Source organism: Erinaceus europaeus, unplaced genomic scaffold (assembly GCF_950295315.1).
Source record: "Erinaceus europaeus unplaced genomic scaffold, mEriEur2.1 scaffold_336, whole genome shotgun sequence".
NCBI lineage: Eukaryota > Metazoa > Chordata > Mammalia > Eulipotyphla > Erinaceidae > Erinaceus > Erinaceus europaeus.
The window spans coordinates 270-24,050 of NW_026647320.1; the positions used below are offsets into that span (position 1 = coordinate 270).

The following is a 23,781-nucleotide window of genomic DNA, read 5'->3' on the forward strand; positions in this document are numbered from 1 at the left end:
CACCATCAAGGGCATTATTCCAAAGGAAGATCATTGAGACACCCTCATGCTGCAGAGGAGGCCTCGGATGGGCTCACTGTGGCCAGGGAAAGAGAGGGCTGCTCAGGAAAATGTGTCTGCACCTGGGAACCAGCATATTAGGACGGCTGTGCTCTGCTCCAAGATTGTGGCCCTTCAGGTCTTCCACCCCGGGACACCCTTCGAAAAAGGTGGACAGGATTCTTCAGTTCTGGTTCCACCACTGTGGTCTTAGTCCTCGCATGCAAAAAGCCAGTCTTATGATTGTCACCGAAAAGTCCCTAATAATTTGCAGGGCGTGGTATGGGAGCCTGGGAGACCACGTCGTCTGGAGGGCGAGCGGCTCCGCCATCTAGCGGCAGAGTGAGGAAGCACAGCCAGTACGGGGAGAGTTTGGAAGCGCGCAGAGGGTAAGGAGCAACTTAATTAACTTCCCGGTTAAAGGAGTCACAGAAACAAGCCAACTGTGTCTAAGACTTTGTGAGAACGCTGGTGGTTATCTTTGGGAGATGGGAGGGTGGGGACACAGAACTTTGGTGGTGGTGTGGTGTGGTAATCTGAAAGATTTGTAACAATTAAACACACACATACACAACACACACACACACACACACACACAGAGTCAGGAACTGCCTCAGTGTAAAAAATGGGCAGGACACATGGCTGTCCTGATTCCATCTGGTTCCATACCCCAGTGTTTTACCAGCCAGCATGCTTGAGTCACACAGCTTTGCATGGGAATATTTTTTTTTTTAAATTATTTTGTTGTCGTATCCTTTTTATAGTAGTTGCCATTTGTCTATCTTATGTACTATTTCTGTTTTGTTTTTACTAGACCACTGCTCAGTTCTGGCTTATGGTGACCTGGGGTATTGAACCTGGGACCTGGGAGCCTCAGGCATGATAGTCTATTTGCATGACCATTATGCTATCTCCCCCACCCTTAATTATTATTTTTATTGTCACCAGGGTTATTGCTGGGGTGCAGTGTCTGCACAATGAATCCACTAATTCAAATGGCTTTTTTCTTCCCTTTATTTATTTTTTATAAACAAAGAGAGAAATTGAGAGGAAAGGGGCAGAAGAGAGAGAGGGAGAAGGCGAGAGAGAGGCACCTGCAGCACTGTTTCACGACTCGTGAAGCTTCGAGAACTCGAAGAAGCTTCTACTCGAGTAGATTTTTTTTTTTTGAGGTTAGTAAATTTCCTTTTGGCCTCAGACTCATGGACCTCTATCATTCACTAAACTCCTAGAATCTCAGCCTACCCCAGGATGATCCTTCCGAAGGTGGAAACAGCTGGAAGCCATTTCACGCCCTAACATACCTGCCTTTTGAAGACGTAGTGGCTGACTGCTCTGTTTCTTTTAGCCATTTCTTCAGTTGTGTGTTCAAATTCTTCAGTTATCTTTGAATACTTAAAAAAAAATCCCTCTTCCATCTTATGAATTTATTTATTTGATTTCACACAGGTGGCGGCAGTGGTGGGGGCAGAGCATCACTCTGGCACATGCAATGCCAGGGATCAAACTCAGGACCTCACACTGGAGGGTTCAACACTTTATCCTCTGCACCCCCTCCCAGGATGCTCCTTCTCCACATTCAAGGCAGCCACCTGCTAGGAACCAGACAGCATGATGGTTCTGCAAAAGGCATTCATGTCCGAAGCTCTGAGGTCCCAGGTTCAATCCCCAACACCACCATCAGCCAGAGCTGAGCAGTGCTCTGGTCTTTCTCTCTGTACGTCATTAAATATATATCCTCATCCACCATTAGGAGAAGCTAGCACATTCAAAGAGTCTGACTTCAGAGGCTGTGCCCCCACCCTGAAGCATGGGCCCCCCGTAAGCACCCACACTTGCATCCACAGCTGATCTTTGTCCCCAGGATGGCTCCTCCTGAGAGCAGTGCTCTGATAAAAACCGAGCCGAGGAAAGAGTTGTTTCTAGGAGAGTGGAATTCTTTGGGCTGAGGAGTGGGAGGTTGCTAAGGACACTGACACATGCATACGTTCATGTCAGAACAGGAACGGACTCCAGTTTTCCCGAGACTCCCCTGCAGAGAATGGTGTTTGTCATCTTGTGGTCAAGGCCATAGGACCCTCAGCATCGGACACACAGGATGGATTTAGTAGCCCTAACCTAGCACGTAGGATGGTCTTTTTATTTTAATTTTTTAAAAAATATTTAATTTATTTCCTTTTGTTGCCCTTGTTGTTGTTGTTGATGATATCATTGTTGTTGGATAGGACAGAGAGAAATGGAGAGAGGAGGGGGAGACAGAGAGGGAGAGAGAAAGACAGACACCTGCAGACCTGCTTCACCGCTTGTGAAGCAACTCCCCTGCAGGTGGGGAGCTGGGGGCTTGAACCGGGATCGTTACGCCGTGTGCGCTTAACCTGCTGCGCTACCACCCGACTCCCTTTATTTTAATTTTTATGGAGACTGAGAGAAATGGAAAAGGAAGAGTAATAGGGAAAGAGATATCTGCAGCACTGCTCTGCTGCTCATGAAGTTTCCATCCTGCTGGTCCATGTCATACATCAGAAAGGACAGTTGCTGGAGAGGCTGTGGGGGCAAAGGAACCCTCCTGCACTGCTGGTGGGAATGTCAGTTGGTCCAACCCTGTGGAGAGCAGTCTGGAGAACTCTCAGAAGGCTAGAAGTGAATCTACCCTAGCGCCCTGTAGTTCCTCTCCTGGGGATATATTCAAAAAGATCTGTGTATACCTATGTTCATAGCAGCACAATTTTTTTTTTCTTCCATGGTTATCGCTGGGGCATGGTGCCTGCACTACGAATCCACTGCTCCTGGAGGCTATTTTTTTCCCTTTTGTTGCCCTTGTTTTATCGTTGTTGTTATTATTGTTGTTATTGCTGTCATTGTTGTTGGATAGGACAGAGAGAAATTGAGAGAGGAGGGGAAAACAGGGGGAGAGAAAGACAGACACCTAAAGACCTGCTTCAATGATGTGAAGAAACCTCCCTGCAGGTGGGAAGCTGCGGACTGGAACCAAGATCCTTATGCCGGTCCTTGCGCTTCACACCATGAAGCTCTTAACCCGCTGCGCCACTGCCTGGTGCCTTCAGCACAGTTTGTAATAGCCAAAACCTGGAAGCAAACTGGGTGTCCAACAACAGATGAGTGGCTGCGTAAATTGTGGTCTAGATACACAATGGAGTACTACTCAGCTATTAAGCATTATGAAGTCACCTTCTTCATCTCATCTTGGATGGAGCTTGAAGGAGTCATGTTAAGGGAGATCAGCCAGAAAGAGAAGGATGAATAGGGGATGATTCCACTCATGGACAGAGTCGAGAAATAAGAACAGAAGGGGGAAGCACAGGGCAGAACTTGGACTGAGTTTGGTGTATTTGCACCTAGAACAAAAGACTCTGGGGAAGGAGGTCAGGGAAAGTGCTAGAGGGGGCTTTAGGGTGCTGGTGAATGGTGGTGGAAAAGGACCCAACTTAGGGGTGAGAGTATTTTGCAGACACTTTGAACAGGGAGATGAGAAATTGTACCCATGTGTCAGCAACTGTACTGTAAACCACTCAGCCCCCCACCTCCATAAAATGATTTCAATAGGGTGAGTCCTTAAATAAACAAGGAAATAAAAGACCAACAACAGTATTGTGTTTCTCAATCAGCCCCCCCTTTCATTTATTTATCTTCACTGCAGTGCGAAATTCACCTGCAGCTCAAGTCTGGACTTTCCAGGCTCATGGATATTTTAAAGCGAACCACAGGATCAAACCTTAGAAGGTGAGGGATCAGATTAACTATATAGCTTTCCCTGTCTAAATACAGTATATTACAAAAGGTTAAATATGCCACCTCTGTGTACTTACAACTATAAAAAGGTGCACGAACGAGACCCATTATAAATAACGTAGCATTTCATACAAAAGGCCTTCTTGGCGGACAACGAAAGAGAAAGAGTCTTTGTATGTGTGTTGACTACGAAGGTTAACTGCTGTTAGCGACTTGGGAGAGAGTCCTGAAAATTCAGTGGGTGAAGGTAGATACTGATGCCACGAGCTTCCCAAGAGCGTAAATGAGGCCTTTCAACAGATGGGGGTGGTGGGCTAAGGGGACAAGAACAACACCCCCCATTTGAAGATGACTTCTCCTTAGCCATGCACTGGGTTTTTGTTTGTTTGTTTTTTTGACAGAAAGTTGTTTCTTCTGCAGCTTGGCCCATCTCCTCGGTTACGTGTCAAATTTAGTTCATTTCTCTGACAAAAGTTACTGGAGGAAGAGCTAGACGCTCAGTGCTGAGAGTACCCAGACTGCACTGTTGAAGCTGGTTTCTTGCTTAGCAGTTTCCTACAAAGTGATGTGGGGATGCTCCGTGTTCTCTGGGTGAAAAGCTTGGGGAGGGTGTTTCAGTTTTATGTGGAGAGAGGGAAAGAGAAAGCTCACAGCCTGTTAGCAGAGGCAGGACTCAGGCCACTTGGGGAGGAGAGCACTTCCAAGAGGTATCTTAGTCATTACTTAGTATTGAATGGGACCAAAAAAAAAAAAAAACAACAACAAAACCACCAAGCAAACAAATCCAGGGTCTCTACTATATGCCTGGTCTTTCCGTGACGCAAAGTCTACTCATCTAAAATGGATCAGCAAGGAAGGCCGGGTGGTAGTGCACCTGGTTAAGCACACATAGTACAAAGTGCAAGGATCTGTGCAAGATCTGGGTTCGAGCTTCAGGCTCCCCCCACCCCCTGCAGGGGAGGGAGGCTTCACAAGTAAGTGGTGAAGCAGATCTGCAGGTGTCTATCTTTCTTCCTTTCTGTCTCCCTTTCCTGTCTCAATTTCTCTCTGTCCCATCTAATAAAATGGAAAAAAAAAGTCTGCCAGGAGCAGTGGATTCATAGTGCTGGCACTGAGCCCCAGCAATAACCCTGGAGAAAAGAAAATAAAAAAAGATCACTGAAATGAAGGGCAGAAATCCTCAGGCTTTTCCTGAACCATGAGCTCACTCACAAGGTAGGAAAATGTCCTTCGTGGGTCAGTGAACCGATAGCTCACTCTGCACTGTTTGTTGTGTGTGCGACCCAGGTTTGAGCCTGGCTGCCGCTGCACTGAAGGAAGTTTCTGCAGCCTCCTGAGGCAGTGCCGGCATTCAGCGGAGTCTCAAGGCAGCGCCAACACCCTTCCCTGATTCTTCCTTCTCTAAAGCTGTCCCCCAATCAGATCTTCACTAACTTAATTTATTTACCCCCTAATTTTTTTTTTTGGCCTTTTTTAGACTGGATGCTGATCCCTCGGAGGGCCATGGGGGTCAGAGCGACAGGCTTTACAGGTTACAGGCCCCACAACAAGTATTTCTCCACATCCCCAAGGGGAGTCAGAATTAATAGCAAAAAAATTCTTTTGCTAAAAAAAAAAAAATGTTTCCCCCCCAGAGCACTGCTCGGCTCTGGCTTCTGGTGGTGGTAGAGACTGAACCTGGGACCTGAGAGCCTCAGGCATGAGGGTCTTTCTGCATCACCATTACTGAGGTCTCCCCCAACCAATAGCAAAGCATTATTAAGAGATTGCAAGCATGGCTTCCTGAGGGCCGCACGCCCTGAGCCTTTTCTCTGTCCCCTGGTTGAGGTGGTGTGGGGGTGGGGGATACCCTGGTTCAAAGGGAAAAGCAGAAAAACAAACAGCGCCCTCTCCTGGTGCTCGACCCAGCGGCTGAGCAAAGGGTGGGCGAGAGGCAGGTGAAGCCCTTCAGAGGCCGTGGGTATAAAGTCCCCGGAGAAGAAGTGTCACAGCGAGGCAACAGGCAGAGTGTTCTTGGCCTGGGAACGTCTGTCTTGTCTGTCTGCCACATTCGGGGGGGGCCCACATCTGGGGAGGAGCCGTAGCCTCTCTTCCCTTCAGGGGTTCTTGTCCTCAAGTTTGATGGTGACGGTTTTCACTTCCGTGTATTCGGCCAGAGCATACTCCCCACTGTGAGCACAGGGAAGAGAAAAGGGCAGAAGTTGAGTCTGAGCCAGCAAATCAAAGCCACTTGTAGAAGAAATAGAGGGGAAAAAAAGAGGCCCAGATGGGCTGGGAGTAGGGATCGACCAGTCAGCAACGCCCATGTTCAGAGGGGAAGCAATTACAGAAGCCAGACCTTCCACCTTCTGCATTCCTTAATGACCCTGGGTCCATGCTCCCAGAGGGATAAAGAATAGGAAAACTATCAGGGGAGGGGATGGGATACGGAGATCTGGTGGTGGGAACTGTGTGGATTGTATCCCTCTTATTCTATGGTTTTGTTAATGTCTCCTTTTTAAAATAAATTAAAAAAATAAAAAAAAAAGAGGACCAGAGCAGTTGACTGGGGATGTGATCAGAGGCTCCCCGAGGGGCACGGGCCCAAGGCCTCCACAGCTGGAAGGAGAGCGAGGCCAGGGAAGTGGGTGCTCGCTCAGAGGTCGAAGGAGTGAGACCACAGCCTCTGACTTGTACCCTTTCTGCACTTCTCCAGGAGGCTGGGGACCCTCTGGGGTCCCGGTCCACCCCAAAGGCTTTGTCTGGACTGAAATGTCTCTGCACCACTCTCTGCCACTCTCTGTGGCTTGTGGATCAGGAGGGGAAGCAGAGGTGGCCCCTGGAAGTCCTGAGGCCTGAGAGACTTAAGCCACAGTCCAGCCAGCACCCCCATCCCATGCCCAAGTTCAAATTCTTGCCGCTTTCATCTGACCCACTGCGGTGCCCACTGACTGGTCTCTCTCACCCCATCATGGCCACTTCCATGCTCCTTGGCAGCCAAGACCCTGGCCTTTCTCCCACTGGTCATTCCAGGGGTGCCAAAGGGCGGTGGGGGGGGGTTGGGATGGACTTTGTGGTGCTTTCTTATATTCTGGGGGGCCTGGAGTATGAAAAGTGGTTAATGGATACCTGTCCAGTGAAGGAAGGAAGGAAGGAAGGAAGGAAGGAAGGAAGGAAGGAAGGAAGCAGCCCACTATTAAGAATGATGGAGTCGCTTTTTTCAGCTCATCTTGGATGGAGTTTGAAGGAATCATGTTAAGATCAGCCAGAAAGAGAAGGATGAAGATGGGATGATTTTATTCATGGACAGAGTTGAGAAATAAGAACAGAAGGGAAAACACGAAGTAGAACTTGGACTGGGTCTGGTGTATTGCACCAAAGTAAAGGATTTAGGGGAGAGAGGAGGATGGGGGGGCTGGGGTTCCTGGCGCATGATGGTGGAGGGGGACCTGGGCTGGGGTGAGAGTATTTTGCAGGCACATATCATGGGGAGATGAGAAATTATACCCATGTGCCAATAACTGTGTAAATAAGCATTTACCTCTCAATAAAAAAGGGGGGTGGAGGACTTTTAAAAAGTTCATTTTTAAATTACATTTTTTCATTTTAATATTTTATTTATTCCCTTTTTTGCCCTTGTTGTTTATCAGTGTTGTTGTTACTATTATTGTCATTGTTGGATAGGACAGACAGAAATGGAGAGAGGAGGGGAAGACAGAGGGGGAGAGAAAGATAGACACCTGCAGACCTGCTTCACCGCCTGTGAAGCGACTTCCTTGCAGGTGGAGAGCCAGAGGCTCGAACCTGGATCCTTACACCTGTCCTTGCACTTTGCACCGCCTGTGCTTAACCCACTGCACTACCGCCTGACTCCCTAAATTACATTTTTTAATACTTTATTTTATTTTAAATGAGGAAGATACAGAGAAACACCAGAGCACTGCTCAGCTCTGACTTTCGGTAATGCTAGGGAATGAATCTGGGAGCTTGGAGCCTCAGGCATGAAAGAAAGTCTTTTGCACAGCCATTATACTGACTCCCAGCCCTTAAAAAAAAAAAAATCTACCAAAAAAATAAAAAAAGGCTGAATGGTGGTTATTTCCAGCAGATGGGAAGAAAGGCCTGCAAAGCAAGGTCTTGCGAATGCGAATTTTTTAAGTTACTGCATTAATTCTTACTGCAAAGTGAGAAACGCATTAAGAAAAATGCCCAGGGGGAAGGGCAGCTGAAGACCTGTTGGAAGACACATGCAAGAGGGGTCTGTGGGTGGGCAGTGGGTTGGCCAGAGAAGGGAAACACCATGGAATCCACCATTGTTTTCCCAGTGTTCCAGCGGGGGCGGGGGGAGAACTCACTTCAAAATGAAGACATTAATTACAGATTAATTACAGAGAACAGACTTTGGCTCTCAAGTCAGGCCCCGGGCTCCTTGTGGATCATGTCAAAGCACTTTATCAAACATTTTGGAAAGACATAGGCGAAGGGTCAATTAAAAGAGCAGACATGCAGAAAAGTTTGGCTGTGGCCAAACCCACCGGATGAAATATGGCTTCTGTGCAGGGCTGCTCTGCAGCCAGCAGGGGCGCTGAAGAGCCAAAGGCTCTGTCGGGTTTGAGCTGGGAGACAGAGGCGATGAAGGCAGGGAGGCAAGGGCTGGGGAGACAGAATAATGGTTCTGCAAAAGATTATCATGCCTGAGGCTCCAAGCTCCTGGGTTCAACTCCTAACACAACCATAAGCCAGTGCTTAGCAGTGCTCTGGTCTCTCTCTCTGTATTTTTCTATCTATATCTCTCATTAAAATTATATATGTGTATATATATATATATATTATATGGGGAAACATACAGCAGAATTACTACGACTCAGAATATTCTGGAATTCAGGTGTGCTTCACCCATCCTTCCAGAAGCTTCCATATCCAAAGACTTTGGGGACTGGAGGGCATATATGTGGGGTCTGGGGCCTCTTAGCCAGCTAGAATGATGGCCACATGTGCTCTGGCTGGTTTCATCTCAGGGGGACTCATGAAGGTGACCCCAGCCCATCAAGGCCCCATGGTAGGGCTGATTAAGAGGTGCAATCCCAACTCCATCACTTCCTGGCAGTGTGACCTGGGGGAGGCACTGAGCCATCCTGGTCACCCTCGATCTCTTCAGCGGGGGAAGCAGAGTGTCAGGAAGGATCCTGTTGGCAATGACTGAATGCCTGCTCCCCCTCGAAATTTACAAAGTTCAAACCCCAAGGTGTTTATAACGAGAAGTGGGGCCTCCTGGGAGGTGAGCAGGTCTGAAGGGTGGGGCCCTTGTGAACTTGATTAGTGCCCTTTTAGAGGAAGCCCTAGAGGGTTCCCTCCCACTTCCACTAGAGGAAAATGGAGCAGGAAGATGCCATCTATGAACCAAAAAGCTGGCCTTTGCCTGACACCAAATGGTCACCTCCTTGATCTTGGTCTCTCAGCCTATAGAACTACCACAGCCTGCAGAGTCTATTCTCAGCACATGGCAGCTGACACCAGAGCCATGGCTGTTGGGAGCAGCAGGGCTGAGCTAGAGGCAGAAAGGACCCTAAAGGACCAGGTGACGGTGCATCTGGTTGAGGGCACCTCTTACAATGTGCAAAGACCTGGGTTCAAGCCTCTGGTCCTCACCTAAAGGAGAAAAGCTTGATGAATGGGAAGCAGTGCTGCAGGTCTCTCTCTTCTCTTCCTTCTATCTTAATTTACCTTTTTAATGTTTAATGAAATATTAAAAAAAAGAAGTCTTAAGCTTCTTTGTGAGAGGGAGAGGGGGAGAGGGGAAGGGGAGAGGGAGGGGAAGGAGGAGGGGGAGAAGGAGAGGGAGAGGGAAAGAGAGAGAGAATAGACTCTTAATTCCATGGAGGCTGGATAAAAGTATTTGCCCAGGCCCAGCTCAAATCTTTCATCACATCTTTATCAGGAGTCTGGAAGGGGCCAAGACCAAGGGGAGGCGTACTGGAGCTCAAACAAGGAGCACGTATTTGTGAATGAAAGGGAGAGCTTGAGCCCAGAGGGATGTACCAGGGACGGCTCTGCGTGGCGTCACACGATACTACGCGTCCCATGCCCCCGGAAGATGAGTTTCCCCAATCTGCTGGTGAGCAGAGGCTAGTACAGCACAGTGCCGTCAAGATGGACGCACTGTGCCGGGGCTTTTGATCTGGGGCCAGACACGAGCAGACCCAGTTATGCTTGTGCCCATGGAGCACAGCATGGAGAAGAGGAGGAGGAGGAGGCAGGTGGTGGGGACAGAAGCAGGGGGCGAATCCAACCCAGCCCAGAAGAGAAGGGACCACCGGGTTTCGGGTCAGCTGGGTCTGTGTCCAGGCCCACCCCACCCCACCTCACCCAGAATGGAGTGAAGGGGACACTTACAGTTCTCTGCCATTTCCCGACATTTTAAAGCCACCAAATGGAGCCTGTGCGTAGATGGCGTTGTAACAGTTGATCCTAGAGAGAGAGGGGCAGGGAGGATGTGCTTATGGCTCTTGAAGAGGTAGCCAGCAGAACCTTGGGTACTTGGTACCAAGCATTGTTTGGTTAAAACTTTAACAGTGGAAACAGAGCATTTGTAACTTCTGCCTTATAATAATTCAAGCAGGACTGTTTTTTTTTTTCCTGGACCTGGGTCTTCACCTGTGTGTGGTTTCACTGGGTCACTGTTTTCACAGAGGGAGAGAGAGAGGGAGAGGGAGAGGGAGAGGCACAGCACACAGTCCTGGAGCTTTCTCTGGTGTATGGCGCTTCTGGCGTGGTGCTGAGACCTCAATCTGGACCTAGCACATGGCAAGGCAGGAGCCCTACCCAGTGAACTATCTCTCCAGCACCAAGTATACCTTCTGACCACTCCCAAACTTAACTAATAGCCGGGTATAGGCCAGAGCCTTTGCAAGGACACAGTCAGGAAGCAGACATCTGGTGTGCTCTACGTACCAGACATTGTGACCTCACAGTCCAGGAGGCCGGAAGCAATGAGGAAACTATACAGAAAATCAATATGGAACTGGATGAAAGTACATCTGGGTACAGCACATCTGGGTTCAAGGCCCCAGTGCTCATCTGCAGGGGGGAAGCTTCATAAGCAATGAAGCAGTGCTGCAGGTCTCTCTCTCTCTCTCTCTTCCCCTCCCTCCCTCCCTCTCAATTTTTTTCCGTCTCTATCCAACAAATATATATATGGAGAGAGAGAGAGACAGAGAGAGAGAGAGGTGGGGGGGAGAAAGTTTATGAAAATAAGCAATGAATAGAATCAGGCTGCATTTATCAATACTGCACATTTCTGTTGTCTGTTCATGAGAGAATCTGCCAGTGGGCGAATTCTCTCTGTTTGAAGCTGGGCTGTTCAAGTCCTGGCTGGAACAGAAAGCACTTTTTCATTAGGACAGAAAGGGAATGACAGAAAAGAAGAGGGGAGTCAGGGCAGGGAGGAGTATAGGAATGAGCTTGGAAATGGGGCAGACGTGGTGAGAACCTTCTAATGGTTGGCTGTAGAACCCTTCTGCCCTGCTGCCTGACGTCAAGGCCACCTGCGACATGACAGGTGACATGAGGGCTGGTAGCCATGCTTTACCCCATGAGGAAGAGTTCCCGAGGGTGTGAAGGTCAGGGGGGGCAAATGGTGTCATCTGGGGGTCAGGAGCAGGAACACCAGAGGTGGCCACTGGCTCGGAGCTGCCCCCTGCCCCCACATGGCAAGGTGATCCCGGGCAGGCCCCTTTGTGTCTCTGGGCTTGATTTCAGCATCCATAAAATGGAGATGGCACCAGTGCCCATGGGGGAAGGTGGCTGTGGGTTAGGCACAGCTCATAGACAGGGTCTGGCCCAGAACTTGGGACGAGACATTTTCCATTCAAACAGCAGAGCAGTGGTCCAGGAAGTGGTGCAGTGGTTAGAGTGCTAGAGTCTCAAGGCTGAGGTTGTGAGTTCGATCCCCAGTATTGTATGTGGAAGAGTGATGCTCTGGTTCTCTCTCTTCCCTTGTTTGTGTAGCAGATATGCATATATTTATAAATCTTTTTTGTGTGTGTGTGGTAAAGAAGGCCACAGGTGTCTCTCTGTCTTGATCCCTTTCTGTTTCCCCTTCTCAAATTCTATCTCTATCCAATAATAAATAAAAAAAAATTTAAAAAATAGGGGGCCCGGCGGTAGCGCAGCGGGTAAAGCACACATGGCACAAAGCGCAAGGACCAGCAGAAGGATCCTGGTTCGAGCCCCTGGCTCCCACCTGCAGAGGAGTCGCTTCACAGGCAGTGAAGCAGGTCTGCGGGTGTCTATCTTTCTCTCCCCCTCTCTGTCTTCCCTTCCTCTCTCCATTTCTCTCGGTCCTATCCAACAACAATGACAACAATAATAGTAACAACAACACTGATAAACAACAAGGGCAATTAGAGGGAAAAATTTTTAAAATAATAAATCTTTTTTTCTTTTTTTATTACTGCCCCCAGGATTATTGCTGGGGCTCAGTGCCAGCACCACGAATCCACTATGCCTGGCAGCTATTTTTTTCCAGTTTCTTTCTTCTTTCTAATTTTTATTAGATAGGACAGAGAGACATTGAGAGAGAAGGGAGAGAGAGGGAGAGAAAGAGAGACACCTGCAGACTTGCTGCACCACTTGTGAAGCGTTCACTCTGCAGGTGGGGAGGTGAGAGCTCAAACCCAGGTCCTTGTGCTTGATAATATGTGTGCTTAACCAGGCGCACTACCACCCAGCCTCTCAATTTTTTAATATATTTTTATTTTGTTGCCCTTGTTGTTTTATTGTTGTAGTTACTATTGCTGTTGTTATTGATTTCACTGTTGTTGGATTGGACAGAGAGAAATGGAGAGAGGAGGGGAAGACAGAGAGGGGAAGAGAAAGATAGACACCTGCAGACCTTCTTTACCGCCTGAGAAGTGACTCTCCTGCAGGTGGGGAGCCGGGGGCTCGAACTGGGATCCTTAAGCCAGTCCTTGCGCTTTGTGCCACCTCAGCTTAACCCACTGCGCTACAGCCCGACTCCCTCTCAATTTTTAAAAAATATTTATGTATACCCTTTTGTTGCCCTTGTTGTTTTATTGTTGTTATTACTGACATTGTTGTTGCTGGGTAGGACAGAGAGAAATGGAGAGAGGAGGGGAAGACAGAGAGGGGGAGAGAAAGACAGACACCTGTAGACCTGTTTCACCACTTGTGAAGTGACTCCCCTGCAGGTGGGAGCCAGGGGCTCGAACCGGGATCCTTACACTAGTCCTTGAGCTTTGTGCCACCTGAGTTTAACCCGCTGCACTACCACTCGACTCCCTCTCAATTTTTTTTAAAATAGAGACAGGAAGGCAGAGAAAGAGAGAGAGAGAGAGAGAGAGAGAGAGAGAGAGGCCACAACACCTAAGCTTCTTTGATGCAGTGGGGACTGGGCATGAAGCTGGGCCATGCAGAGGATAAAGTAGCACACTCTTCAAGTGAGCTATCTCTCACCAGCTCTAAATCTTTAAGAAATAAAATAGAAGAGTCACGCAACTATTAAGCCAATGACCCCGGCAACCCATGTCACTCACCAGACAGTTCCGGAGTCCAGGGCAGATGCCAGCTTCAAAGCTTTGTCGAGGTTTTTCGTGAACACGGCTGCTGTGAGCCCGTACTCCAGGCTGTTGGCTCTTTCTATCACATCTTCGAGATTCTTGAACTTCAGAATTGGTTGCACGGGTCCAAAAATCTACGAGGCATTGCGAAAATGGCGGTGAGAGTCGGGGCCAAGCAGTGGGGCAGGTGGTGGGGGTTTAGTGCAGAGGCAAAGTACAAGCAGGGCTCCAGGAGTGGGTGTCCCAGCCTTGTGGCCTGTGCTTTGTGCAGTGGAGACATCCTGGAATGTCTCCCTCATGATGCTTGGGGTGGGAGGGAGGGCATGAGAAAATATACTTTGCCTCTAGAACACAGCAAAGGAGAAGTGCAAGCTAAGAGCTGTCCATCGGACAAGCAGTTACGGAAGCCAGAACTCCCACCTTCAGCACCCCAAAAAGAATTGTGGTTCAGACTCGCACAGAGGGAGAAATGATAGGGGGGAGATAACCAGAGGGCTCTGAACCCCAACTCCATCAAGATCCAGAGAGAGAAGAGGAAAACAGGAAGGACACATGGAGGTAGTAACAGGTGTAGGTGTGACTTAGAAAGGGAGAGAAAGTGGGACTATAGAAAAAAATGAGCAAATATATATAGAAAAAAATATCTGTGACCTTGGGAGAACTACTGCAGTCTCCAGTGGAGGCAATGGGGACACAGAGCTCTTGAACCTGGATCCTTGTGCGTGGTGACACGTGTGCACTCTACCGATTGCCACCCATACTGTTTTAATTTTAAAAAAAATATTCATCATGGTAGAATTCTCTTTGAAGTTTTTTCTATCATGAGCGTCCATGAAAACGGTATAAATTAAGGAGACTCCAAAAAAGTACAAATGTAAAACTCATTCGTGCATTCATTCAATGAAAGGCAGAGGGAGAAAGAGATGGAATAGAGCACTGCTCTGCCTTTTTTTTTTTTAAATTTATTTATAAAAAGGAGACATTGACGCTCTGCCATTTTGTAAGCATGTTGCTGGGGCTCTGACCCAGGGCCTCTGGCATGCCCTCTACCTCTGAACCCCCCCTTCCAGCTCCTAGCTTTGTCCTTCAGCCCCATGGTTCAACTCAAGGGACATCATGCCGGCCTCCCCTCAGCTTCTGGGCTACCAGGCCCTGTGGGGTCTTTCTTTCTTTCTTTCTTCCTTTCTTTCTTTCTTTCTTTCTTTTTGTTTAATATTTATTTATTCCCTTTTGTTGCCCTTGTTTTATTACTATAGTTATTATTGTTGCTGTTATTGGATAGGACAGAGAGAAATGGAGAGAGGAGGGGAAGACAGGGAGGGGGAGAGAAAGATAGACACCTGCAGACCTGCTTCACCACCTGTGAAGCGACTCCCCTGCAGGTGGGGAGCTGGGGGCTTGAACCGGGATCCTTACGCCGGTCCTTGAACTTTGCACCACCTGCACTTAACCCGCTGCACTACCGCCCAACTCCCCAGTGTGGGTACTTTCTAGACTTTCTCCTGGTGATGTTGATAGGTTACTCATAGAGCTGGGATGGCCTGAGATCTGGTCCTGATAACAAGAGTTGCTTGGGAATCAAGCAGTACTGTCCTACCAGTTATAATCATGCTCAGCAGTGAGTCCATGATCAGTTCCTTTGACAGTTGCATTGAGGGACCAGAGAGAGTTGGGAAGGATGCATGCCTCACCATGGATGCAGTTCAAACCCAGACACCCCCCCCCCCTGAGAGGTGCCACAGAACCAGGGGAGGCTCTGGTGCCGAGGTATCTTTCTGTCTAAATGCAAAAGCACCCTGAGAGCAGTGAAGCTGTGCAGGTGCGCAACTGCTCAGAGAAAAGGCTAGTCACACCTGAATGTCCAGCTCTCTATGATTATTATTGTTAGTGATTTAGCATTGATTTACAAAACTATGAGATGGCAGCGTTATAATTCAACACTGTTTCTGCTCCCCAGAAATGGTGAGTGAAAAATGGAGAGAGGGAGGGAGGGGGGAAGATTCTGTGTATGTTCTATAGTCCTTGGGTTAACCAGAGGCAGGGGCAAGATGGCTTCCTCAGGACCCCAAAGGAGACAGGAGAAGGGAGGTCTGGGGCCTGCAGAGGACTCCTATTGAAACAGCAAAGCCCTCTCTCCCTGGCCTTTCCAACTCAACACTGGGTCGCCTGGCCTAACCTCTCCCTCTGTCCCGTACCTCCTCTTTGGCAATCCGCATGGTGTCGGTGACTTCTGAGAAGACTGTAGGCTTAATGAAGAGGCCTCTGTCTTCCATGGCCGAGCCCCCACACTCCAGCTTGGCCCCCTCCTTCTTCCCACTCTCGATCAGCTCAAGAATTTTGTCGAATTGCTTCTGATCAATCTGCCCAAACCAGAAAACAAAAAAAGCCGAAACCCACAAGCTGGCTTTCTCCTGGGCAGTGATGGTTCAGAGCTGTCTCTGTCCTTCCCCTCAGTGTCCCTGCAGGTGACCATTCAGGGAACAGCTGCGGCTTATGTCAGGGGGACATGAGGGGATGGATACCCCTCCCTTTATTTGCTGAAGAGTTGGGGTTCATTTGTACACCCAACCCAGTGCCCAGACTGTCATGTAAATCTGTGGCTGAAACAAGCTCTTTGTGTCCCCCAGCTCTTTATTTTTTATGTTGGATTTATTTATTCATCAACGAGCGAGAGAAAGAAAGCATCACTCTGGCACATGCAATGCTGGGGATTGAACTCCAGACCTCATGCTTGAGAGGCCAGCGTTTTAACCACCGGGCCGCCTCCTGGGCTGTGTGCTTGCCACACTATGCGTGTGTATCACCACATCCTGCGAGGTCTGCTAGATTCAGCTAACTACAGGCTGCCCAGTTAAAGATAACTTTCTGGAAACACAGTCTTTTTAGTATGAGTATTTTTAGTATGAGTATGAGTATTTAGTATTTTTTAGTATGAGTATTTCCCAAACAATAGTTGGGATATACTTATGATATATATATATATATTTCTTTGTTTTAACTGTCCTTTGAGTCTAAGAGGGTGTGGTGTGTTTTATCTGTCAATAGGGCACAGTGAATCAGGGTAAAAGTTACTAAAATTCTCCATCCACGGTACAGAGGATAAGTAGCAGGAAGGACTGGTTCACCCACTTAGTCCCCTGGGAATATTATGCACTCAAGATAAAGCAAAAGGGCTGGCATGCAGTTGGTGAGGACTCAGTCATTAGGAAGATTTCACCTTCTGCCACCATGTCTAAGAGATTTCTGAGCCAGGGTAATGCTTGAACCACCAGACAAATGCATGGCATGTGGACTAGAACCCATGGATTTCTGGGTGACTGAGCTCAAGGGGGTGTCTCCTTACCTCTCCCCCGCACCCCCACCCCTGGGTCCTTTTTCCTGAGTCCATGGGAAACCTAACGAACTGGAACTGGCTTGACCGGTCAGAGCTCAGCAACTCCATCTGCTGGACTCAGCGTCTCTCCTGCCGGGTTCCTCAGCCCGATACCCACCGGGACAGTCCTAAAGATGGGGACGTGGGGACCAGCCCTCACCCATCCAGTGGGCCCACCCTCCTCCCATGGCCAGGGGCCCTGACACTTCAAGTCAAGCATCTGCCGGCTGTGGATCCCCCCCACCCTGGCCCTCAGCTTGGAAAGGGGGGGTAGGCTACCTGGGGTCCCTGCTCAGTGTGGAGGTCGAAGGGGTCCCCGACGGGCCTCCGGGTGGCATACTCCACGCTGCGCCGGACGAACTCGGTGTAGACCTGCTCCTCCACAAAGACCCTGGAGGCGGCAGTGCAGCACTGGCCTTGGTTGAAGAACACACCTTGGTGGGCACACTCCACTGCCAGGTCCACTGTGTGTAGGGGGAGAAGTGTTGGAGACTCTGGGATTCACAGTGGCTGTCACTGACTGACTCATCCTTCCAACACTTTTTTCCTTTTTTTTTTTCTTCTTTTTTCTCTATTTTTTTTTTTTTTTCCTCCAGTGCCTCCAGCTGGGGCTTGGTGCTGGCACTATGAACCCACCGCTCCCAGTGGCCATTTTTTTCCCACTTTATTGAATAGGACAGAGAGAAATTGAGAGAGGAAAGGGAGATAGAGAAGTAGATAGAGGGGCCAGGTGATAGTGCATCGGGCTAAGCACACATGATACAAAGCACAAGGACCCACACAAGGATCCAGGATTGAGCCCCTGCTCCCCACCTGTGGTGGTGGAGGGCACTTCACAAGCACTGAAGCAAATCTGCAGATGTCTATCTTTCTCTCTCTCTCTCTCTCACTCCCTCCCCTCTCGATTTCTCTCTGTCCTATCCAATAAAAAAGGAAAAAAAAAACGACTGCCAGGAGTAGCGGTTTCATGGTGCCAGCACTGAGCCCCAGCAATAACCCTGGAAGCAAAAAAAAAAAAAAAGAAAAGAAAAAAGAGCTTCTGCTAGATAGCAGCCAGGCCCCAGGAAGGAAGGAGCCTCCTTCCTTCCTTCCTTCCTTCCTTCCTTCCTTCCTTCCTTCCTTCCTTCCTTTCTTTTCTTCTAGAGGACCTACCCTCCTTCCCTCCCTCCCTTCCTTCTTTATCTCCCTTTTTCCCTCCTTCCTTACTCTTTCTTTCTTTCTTTCTTTCTTTCTTTCTTTCTTTCTTTCTTTCTTTCTTTTTTTTGCTGGAGCTTCAGGCCTGTGTGATTCCACTATTCCTAAAGGACTTTCCCTCCTTCCTTACCTTGTCTTTCTTTCTTTCTTTCTTTCTTTCTTTCTTTCTTTCTTTCTTTCTTTCTCTCTTTCTTACTTACTTTCTCTCTTTCTTTCATACTTTCTCTCTTTCTTTCTTACTTTCTCTCTTCCAGAGACAGGGTGAGAGGCAGAGAGGGAAGAGAGACAGGGAGAGACACCACAGCACCTTCCTCTGCTCATGAAGCCCCCTCCTTTGCACGATATTCCCACGTGGCAGCCAGAGGGCTCTTACTTGGGCCTCATGCACATAGTAAAGTGTACGCGCCACTGGGCGAACCACCTCCCGGACCCAGTGGACTATTTCTTTTTAACTTTTATTTATTTATTTATTTATTTTGTAGGACAGAGAAACATTGAGAGGGAAGGAGAGATAGAGAGGGAGAGACAGAGAGACACACACACACACACAGAGACCTGTAGCACTGCTTCACCACTCTAGAAGCTTCCCCCCTGCAGGTGGGGACCAGGGGTTTGAACCTGGGTCTTTGTGCATGTAATGTGTGTACTCAACCTTGTGCCCCACCACCAGGCACCTCCCCTCCCCAGTGGACTATTTGTAGGAATCCCTCAGGTCAGAGACAAAGCAAGAAGAGGATCACTGGGAGGAGGGGAAGACAGGACAGGGAGCACTGACTTGAAGGGCACACTGGTTCACCCTGGCCTTGAGGGCTACCTCTCTGCTTCCCCTTTTCCAGGGCTTCCCTCTGAGCGGGGTGCCTCCCAGAAATCTTGCCTGTCCTGACCGCCCAGTTCCTCCATGGGGTCCCATCAGCAAGAAAGAGGGTCTGCGACTCAGTCTTCCTCTGGAGGGCTGGGGGGGTGCAGACCAGACTGATGTGGGTGTCCTTTCTCTCCTAACTGACAATGAAGCTGGGAGCTGCAGCCCCAGCTGCAGGGAGCCCAGGATATGGGGGGCAGTGAACACGTGTGTGTGTGTGTGTGTGTGTGTGTGTGTGTGTGTGTGTGTGTGTGTGGCGGGGGAAACTCACAGTCAGCATCTGCACACACAATGCAGGGGTTCTTCCCCCCGAGCTCCAGCGTCACCCTCTTCAAGTTGCTCCGAGAGGCGGCCTCCTTCACCAGCTTCCCAACCTTGAGGATCAAGAGGGCACCCTCTGTGAGACCTCAGAGGTGACCGGGTACTGGGCAGTACCTCCCTTTGCCTGGTACCCTGATCTTGACCTGACCTTGACCTTGCTTGTCTGATCTTGAGGCTGCTGAAACCTACCTCCCAGCTGCTCCACTTACAGGGGTGAGTGGGTGGGGAGTGAGGGGGAGGACACAACCCCTGTTATGGAGAGGCTCAGACATCCCTCTTGTCCTTGACACTGGCTGCCACATGAGGACAGCTCCTGCCTCTGGTCTCCCAGAGACATTCAGGGCAGGGACTGTGTGGGTTTGTCATTGGAGGAGACAGCCTGGGACAGCCTGGGGACAGCAGGAAGGCAGGAGGCTCACCTGGCACATGTCTGTCCCTCTGCCTGCAACCTCTCACTTAAGCCAGACACCAAGGAGCTGCTTGGGCTCCTTCTGGGATTTTTTTTTTCATTTTAAAATTCAATTTATTTATTTATTTTAAATTTTTTATATTTATTTATTCCCTTTTGTTGTCCTTGTTTTTATTGTTGTAGTTGTTGTTTTTGGTGTTGTTATTAAATAGGACAGAGCAAAATGGAGAGAGGAGGGGAAGACAGAGAGGGGGGAGAGAAAGACAGACACCTACAGACCTGCTTCACCACCTGTGAAGCGACTCCCCTGCAGGTGGGGAGCCAGAGGCTCAAACCGGGATCCTTCCTCGTTCCTTGCGCTTTGCACCACCTGTGCTTAACCCGCTGTGCTACCACCCGACTCCCAAATTCAATTTATTTATTATTGGATAGAGACAGAGAAACTGAGAGGGGAGAGAGAGGGAGAGAGACAGAGAGAGACACCTGCAGCCCTGCTTCACCACTCGCAAAGCTTTCCCCCAGTAGGTGAGGACCAGGGGCTTGAAGCCTTGCACACTGTAATGTGTGTGCTCAACCAGGCCCACCTCTGCCTGGTCCTTCTGGGCTTTTTAAACATCTTTCAGGACCCTCAAGACAATCTGACTCCCTTTCTGTCACACTGCTCCACCTACTGGCCAAAGAGGAGAACAGCGCTGTGGGGCTCAGTCCTAGCTGACCAGAACCAGGAGGGAGTTACAGCATTTTAATTATTATTATCATCATTGCTATTATTAATAATAATCATCTCTGGCTTATGGTGGTGCTAAGGACTTAACTTGAAGCCCCAGGCATAAAAAGTCAGTTTTGCACAGCCATCAAGCTGTCTCCCCAGGCTTATTTATTTCTCCTAAGTAAAGGTCTTCATCCCAAGACCTGTCCTAGTGGAGGCCACCTTGAGAATTTCTTGGGACCATCTGGGAAATGACTGAGCCCCACAGCTGGTAGAGCATTGGACTTGCACACCTAAGGTGCCTGGTTCAATCCCTACGACCAGAGTGCTGATCTGGCTTCTCTCTCTCTGTGTCTCATTGAAATCCCCCCCCTCTCTATATATGGCATTTTTTGGTATAAAGAAAGGATTTCTGTGGCACAGTGGCTAGAGCCTTGGATGAATAAATATGACATTGTGAGTTTGAGCCCCAGTGTCACATGTGTCAGAAGAATGTGCCCAATCTCTCTCTTCCTCTCTTCATGTTAATAAATAAATAAATAAATAATTTTAAAGAATTTCTTGAGGATCCATCCACACAATTTCTACTTCCTTATATATGAGCTTCTACTAATGGAATAACATGGTTTATATACCTAAAATATTCATTCATTTCCCATATAGAGAAAGATAACCAGAACATCACACTGCAACTGGCAGTACCTGAGGTCAGACTCTCACACACAACCTCTATGCCTTAGCCACCTCCTGGTTACAGCATAGTCATATACTTTCCTACTGGTTATGTTTCTAGGGGTTCAACTACAGCTCTTCTTTTTTAATTATCTCTATTTATTTGATAGAGACAGTCAGAAATCGAGAGGAAGGGGGAGGAGAGAGAAGGAGAGAGACACCTGCAGCCCTGCTTCACCACTTGTGAAGTTTTCTTCCTGCAAGTGGGGACTGGGGGCTTGAACCGGGGTTCTTGTACATTTTAACATGTATGCTCAACCAGGTGCACCACCACCCTGTCCCCATAACAGATCTTTTTTTATTGTTGTTGTTGTTGTTCTTTTTTAAAATTTTTAAAAATATTTATTTATTTTCCCTTTTGTTGCCCTTGTTACTGAACATTGTTGTGGTTATTGATATTGTTGTTGTTGGATAGGACAGAGAGAAATGGAGAGAGGAGGGGAAGACAGAGAGGGGGAGAGAAAGATAGACACCTGCAGACCTGCTTCACCGCCTGTGTGTGTGTGTGGGGGGGGCTGGAGCCAGGATCCTTATGCGGGTCCTTGCGCTTTGCGCCACGTATGCTTAACCCGCTGCGCTACCGCCCAACTTCCTGTTGATCTTTTCTAAGGCTATCAGACATCACACGGAACATAGAATGTGCTGGTAAATAGAGAGCTGTATGCTCTCAAGAACATTTCTTTAAGAAGTCATTTCAGCGTGAAACTTTTGAACTTTCCCGAAGTTTTCTGCCTTCTCAAATGTGTGACTGCTACTATCACACGCTCCTCAGCTTAGGAAGAGTGAGGGCAGGTTTTTTTTTTTTTCCCTCAATTCCACCAGCCTTTGACTTTTTCCAGTCCATCATGGCCTGATTTTTTTTTTAAATAGTCTTTTAAAAATATTTATTTATTCCCTTTTGTCGTCCTTGTTGTTTTATTGTTGTAGTTATTCCTGTTGTTGTTATTGTTGTTGGATAGGACAGAGAGAAATGGAGAGAGGAGAAGACAGAGAGGGGGAGAGAAAGCTAGACACCTGCAGACCTGCTTCACCGCCTGTGAAGCGACTCCCCTGCAGGTGGGGAGTCAGCGGCTGGAACTGGGATCCTTCCGCCAGTCCTTGTGCTTTGCGCCACCTGCGCTTAACCCGCTGTGCTACCACCCGACTCCCCAATGACCTGATTTTTATTTGAATCTACATTTTCAATCAGTTAGGTTTCCCTGCCATTTGGCTTGTCTTTATTATTATTATTATTATTATTATTATTATTATTATTATTATTATTATTATTGTAACGATTCTTTAGAAGCTCTTCACATACAAAGGATATTAACCCTTGGAAAGTTGCATAGACTGGCTGCTTTTCCCTTAGCTTGTGATTTCCCTCTTTAATCTTGCTTGTCATCTGCATGTCTCATATTTTTAGGTTATCTTATCTGTCCGTCTTTTCTTCTAAGGCTTCGAAGTGCTATTTGATGTTTATTTGGTTTGGAAACTGGATCAGTGACTTTTTAAAACCCAGTCATTATGTACTAGGACACTTTTCAAAGGAACAGAAGCCAGAGTGTGTAGTCCTGCCAGGGAGAAGTTTCCGGGTCTCAAACCAGGCAGTGACAGCCCCTTTCACAGGCAGGCAGGAGAGAGGAGAGGCGGGGAGGGTTACCTCTATGGATCCTGTGAAAGCGATCTTGCTGATCTGAGGGTGAGAAGAAATGGCGGCTCCCACCGTGGGCCCAAATCCTGGCACGATGTTCACTACGCCTGGCGGGAATCCAGCCTGGGAGGCAGGGAGATGGAGAGGGTGTTCAGAGAGGGGGAGTCAGATCTGCACTTGACTGAGGGTGAGACCTGACATCCTCAGGGACCAGCCCCATTAGGAAGTTTCTCCCAAGTCCTACAACCACTCCAGGTCCAGGCCCACGTGGAAGCAGGGTGTACATCCTTCACTGTGCAGGTGGCACTCCTGTCTCAGAGGAGCAAGATGGCAGCCTGCCCCAGAGGAGTGAGATGGTGGTCTGAGCAAGATGGTGACCTGACCCAGAGGTTTAAGATGGTGTCCTGAGCAATATGGCAGCCTAGACCAGAGGAACAAGATGGCAGCCTGCCCCAGAGGAGTGAGATGTTGGTCTAAGCAAGATGGTGACCTGCCTCAGAGGTTTAAGATGGTGGCCTGAGCAATATGGCAGCCTAGACCACAGGAGCAAGATGGCAGCCTGCCTCAGAGGAGCAAGATGGTGGCCTGAGCAATATGGCAGCCTAGACCACAGGAGCAAGATGGCAGCCTGCCTCAGAGGAGCAAGATGGTGGTCTGAGCAAGATGGCAGCCTAGACTAGAGGAGCAAGATGGCAGCCTGCCTCAGAGGAGCAAGATGGTGGTCTGAGCAAGATGGCAGCCTAGACTAGAGGAGCAAGATGACAGCCTGCCTCAGAGGAGCAAGATGGCGGCCTGGGTCACTTGTAACCAGGGTTGGTACATACATACAGGGCCTCTTTATGGAACAAGAACACTTCAAATGAATGGGGATGCCCTGTCTCTCATCTAACACGCATCTTCTAGAAAGATCAGATTCTAGAACCCAGGAATCAAGCCCTTGGTTTTTCCAAACAGTTCTTTTTCAATTGTGGTGTTGTAGAAACTGCAAATCTCACAATGAGACTTAATCCTTTTCTGTGTCAGTGGTCTGAGGGAAGTGGGGACTGGTGAGTTATTCTGTGCTCCAACCTTCCATTCAAGCAAAAATGGTGGTGTGGCCCCATTGTGTTAGCCCAGTTGGGAAGCGAATGATAGGAGATGACCTCCTATCCCACTTCTCTTCAACTTTCTTTAAAAGGTACTTGTCACATATGAGCTAAGAATAG

The 23,781-nt window shown here is 48.5% G+C and overlaps 1 protein-coding gene and 1 long non-coding RNA gene across 2 annotated transcripts in view; one reads left to right on the plus strand and one right to left on the minus strand.

Moving 5' to 3' along the window:
• Nucleotides 1-313: 313 nt before the first annotated feature.
• LOC132536301 (uncharacterized) lies at nt 314-2,188 on the plus strand. Its single transcript, XR_009547936.1, has 2 exons — nt 314-428; nt 2,043-2,188. It is a non-coding gene; the product is annotated as an uncharacterized LOC132536301 (long non-coding RNA).
• Nucleotides 2,189-3,648: 1,460 nt separating this feature from the next.
• Nucleotides 3,649-23,781, minus strand: part of ALDH1A3 (aldehyde dehydrogenase 1 family member A3) — a 38,363-nt gene continuing 18,230 nt past the window's right edge. The window contains exons 7-13 of the mRNA XM_007519693.2: nt 22,586-22,699; nt 19,044-19,146; nt 16,999-17,183; nt 15,542-15,706; nt 13,323-13,480; nt 10,162-10,236; nt 3,649-5,958 (exon numbers count right to left, since the gene is read on the minus strand). Of these exons, the coding sequence (XP_007519755.1) occupies nt 5,886-5,958; nt 10,162-10,236; nt 13,323-13,480; nt 15,542-15,706; nt 16,999-17,183; nt 19,044-19,146; nt 22,586-22,699 (873 nt within the window). The 3' untranslated portion in view covers nt 3,649-5,885. The remainder of the gene's footprint in view (nt 5,959-10,161; nt 10,237-13,322; nt 13,481-15,541; nt 15,707-16,998; nt 17,184-19,043; nt 19,147-22,585; nt 22,700-23,781) is intronic.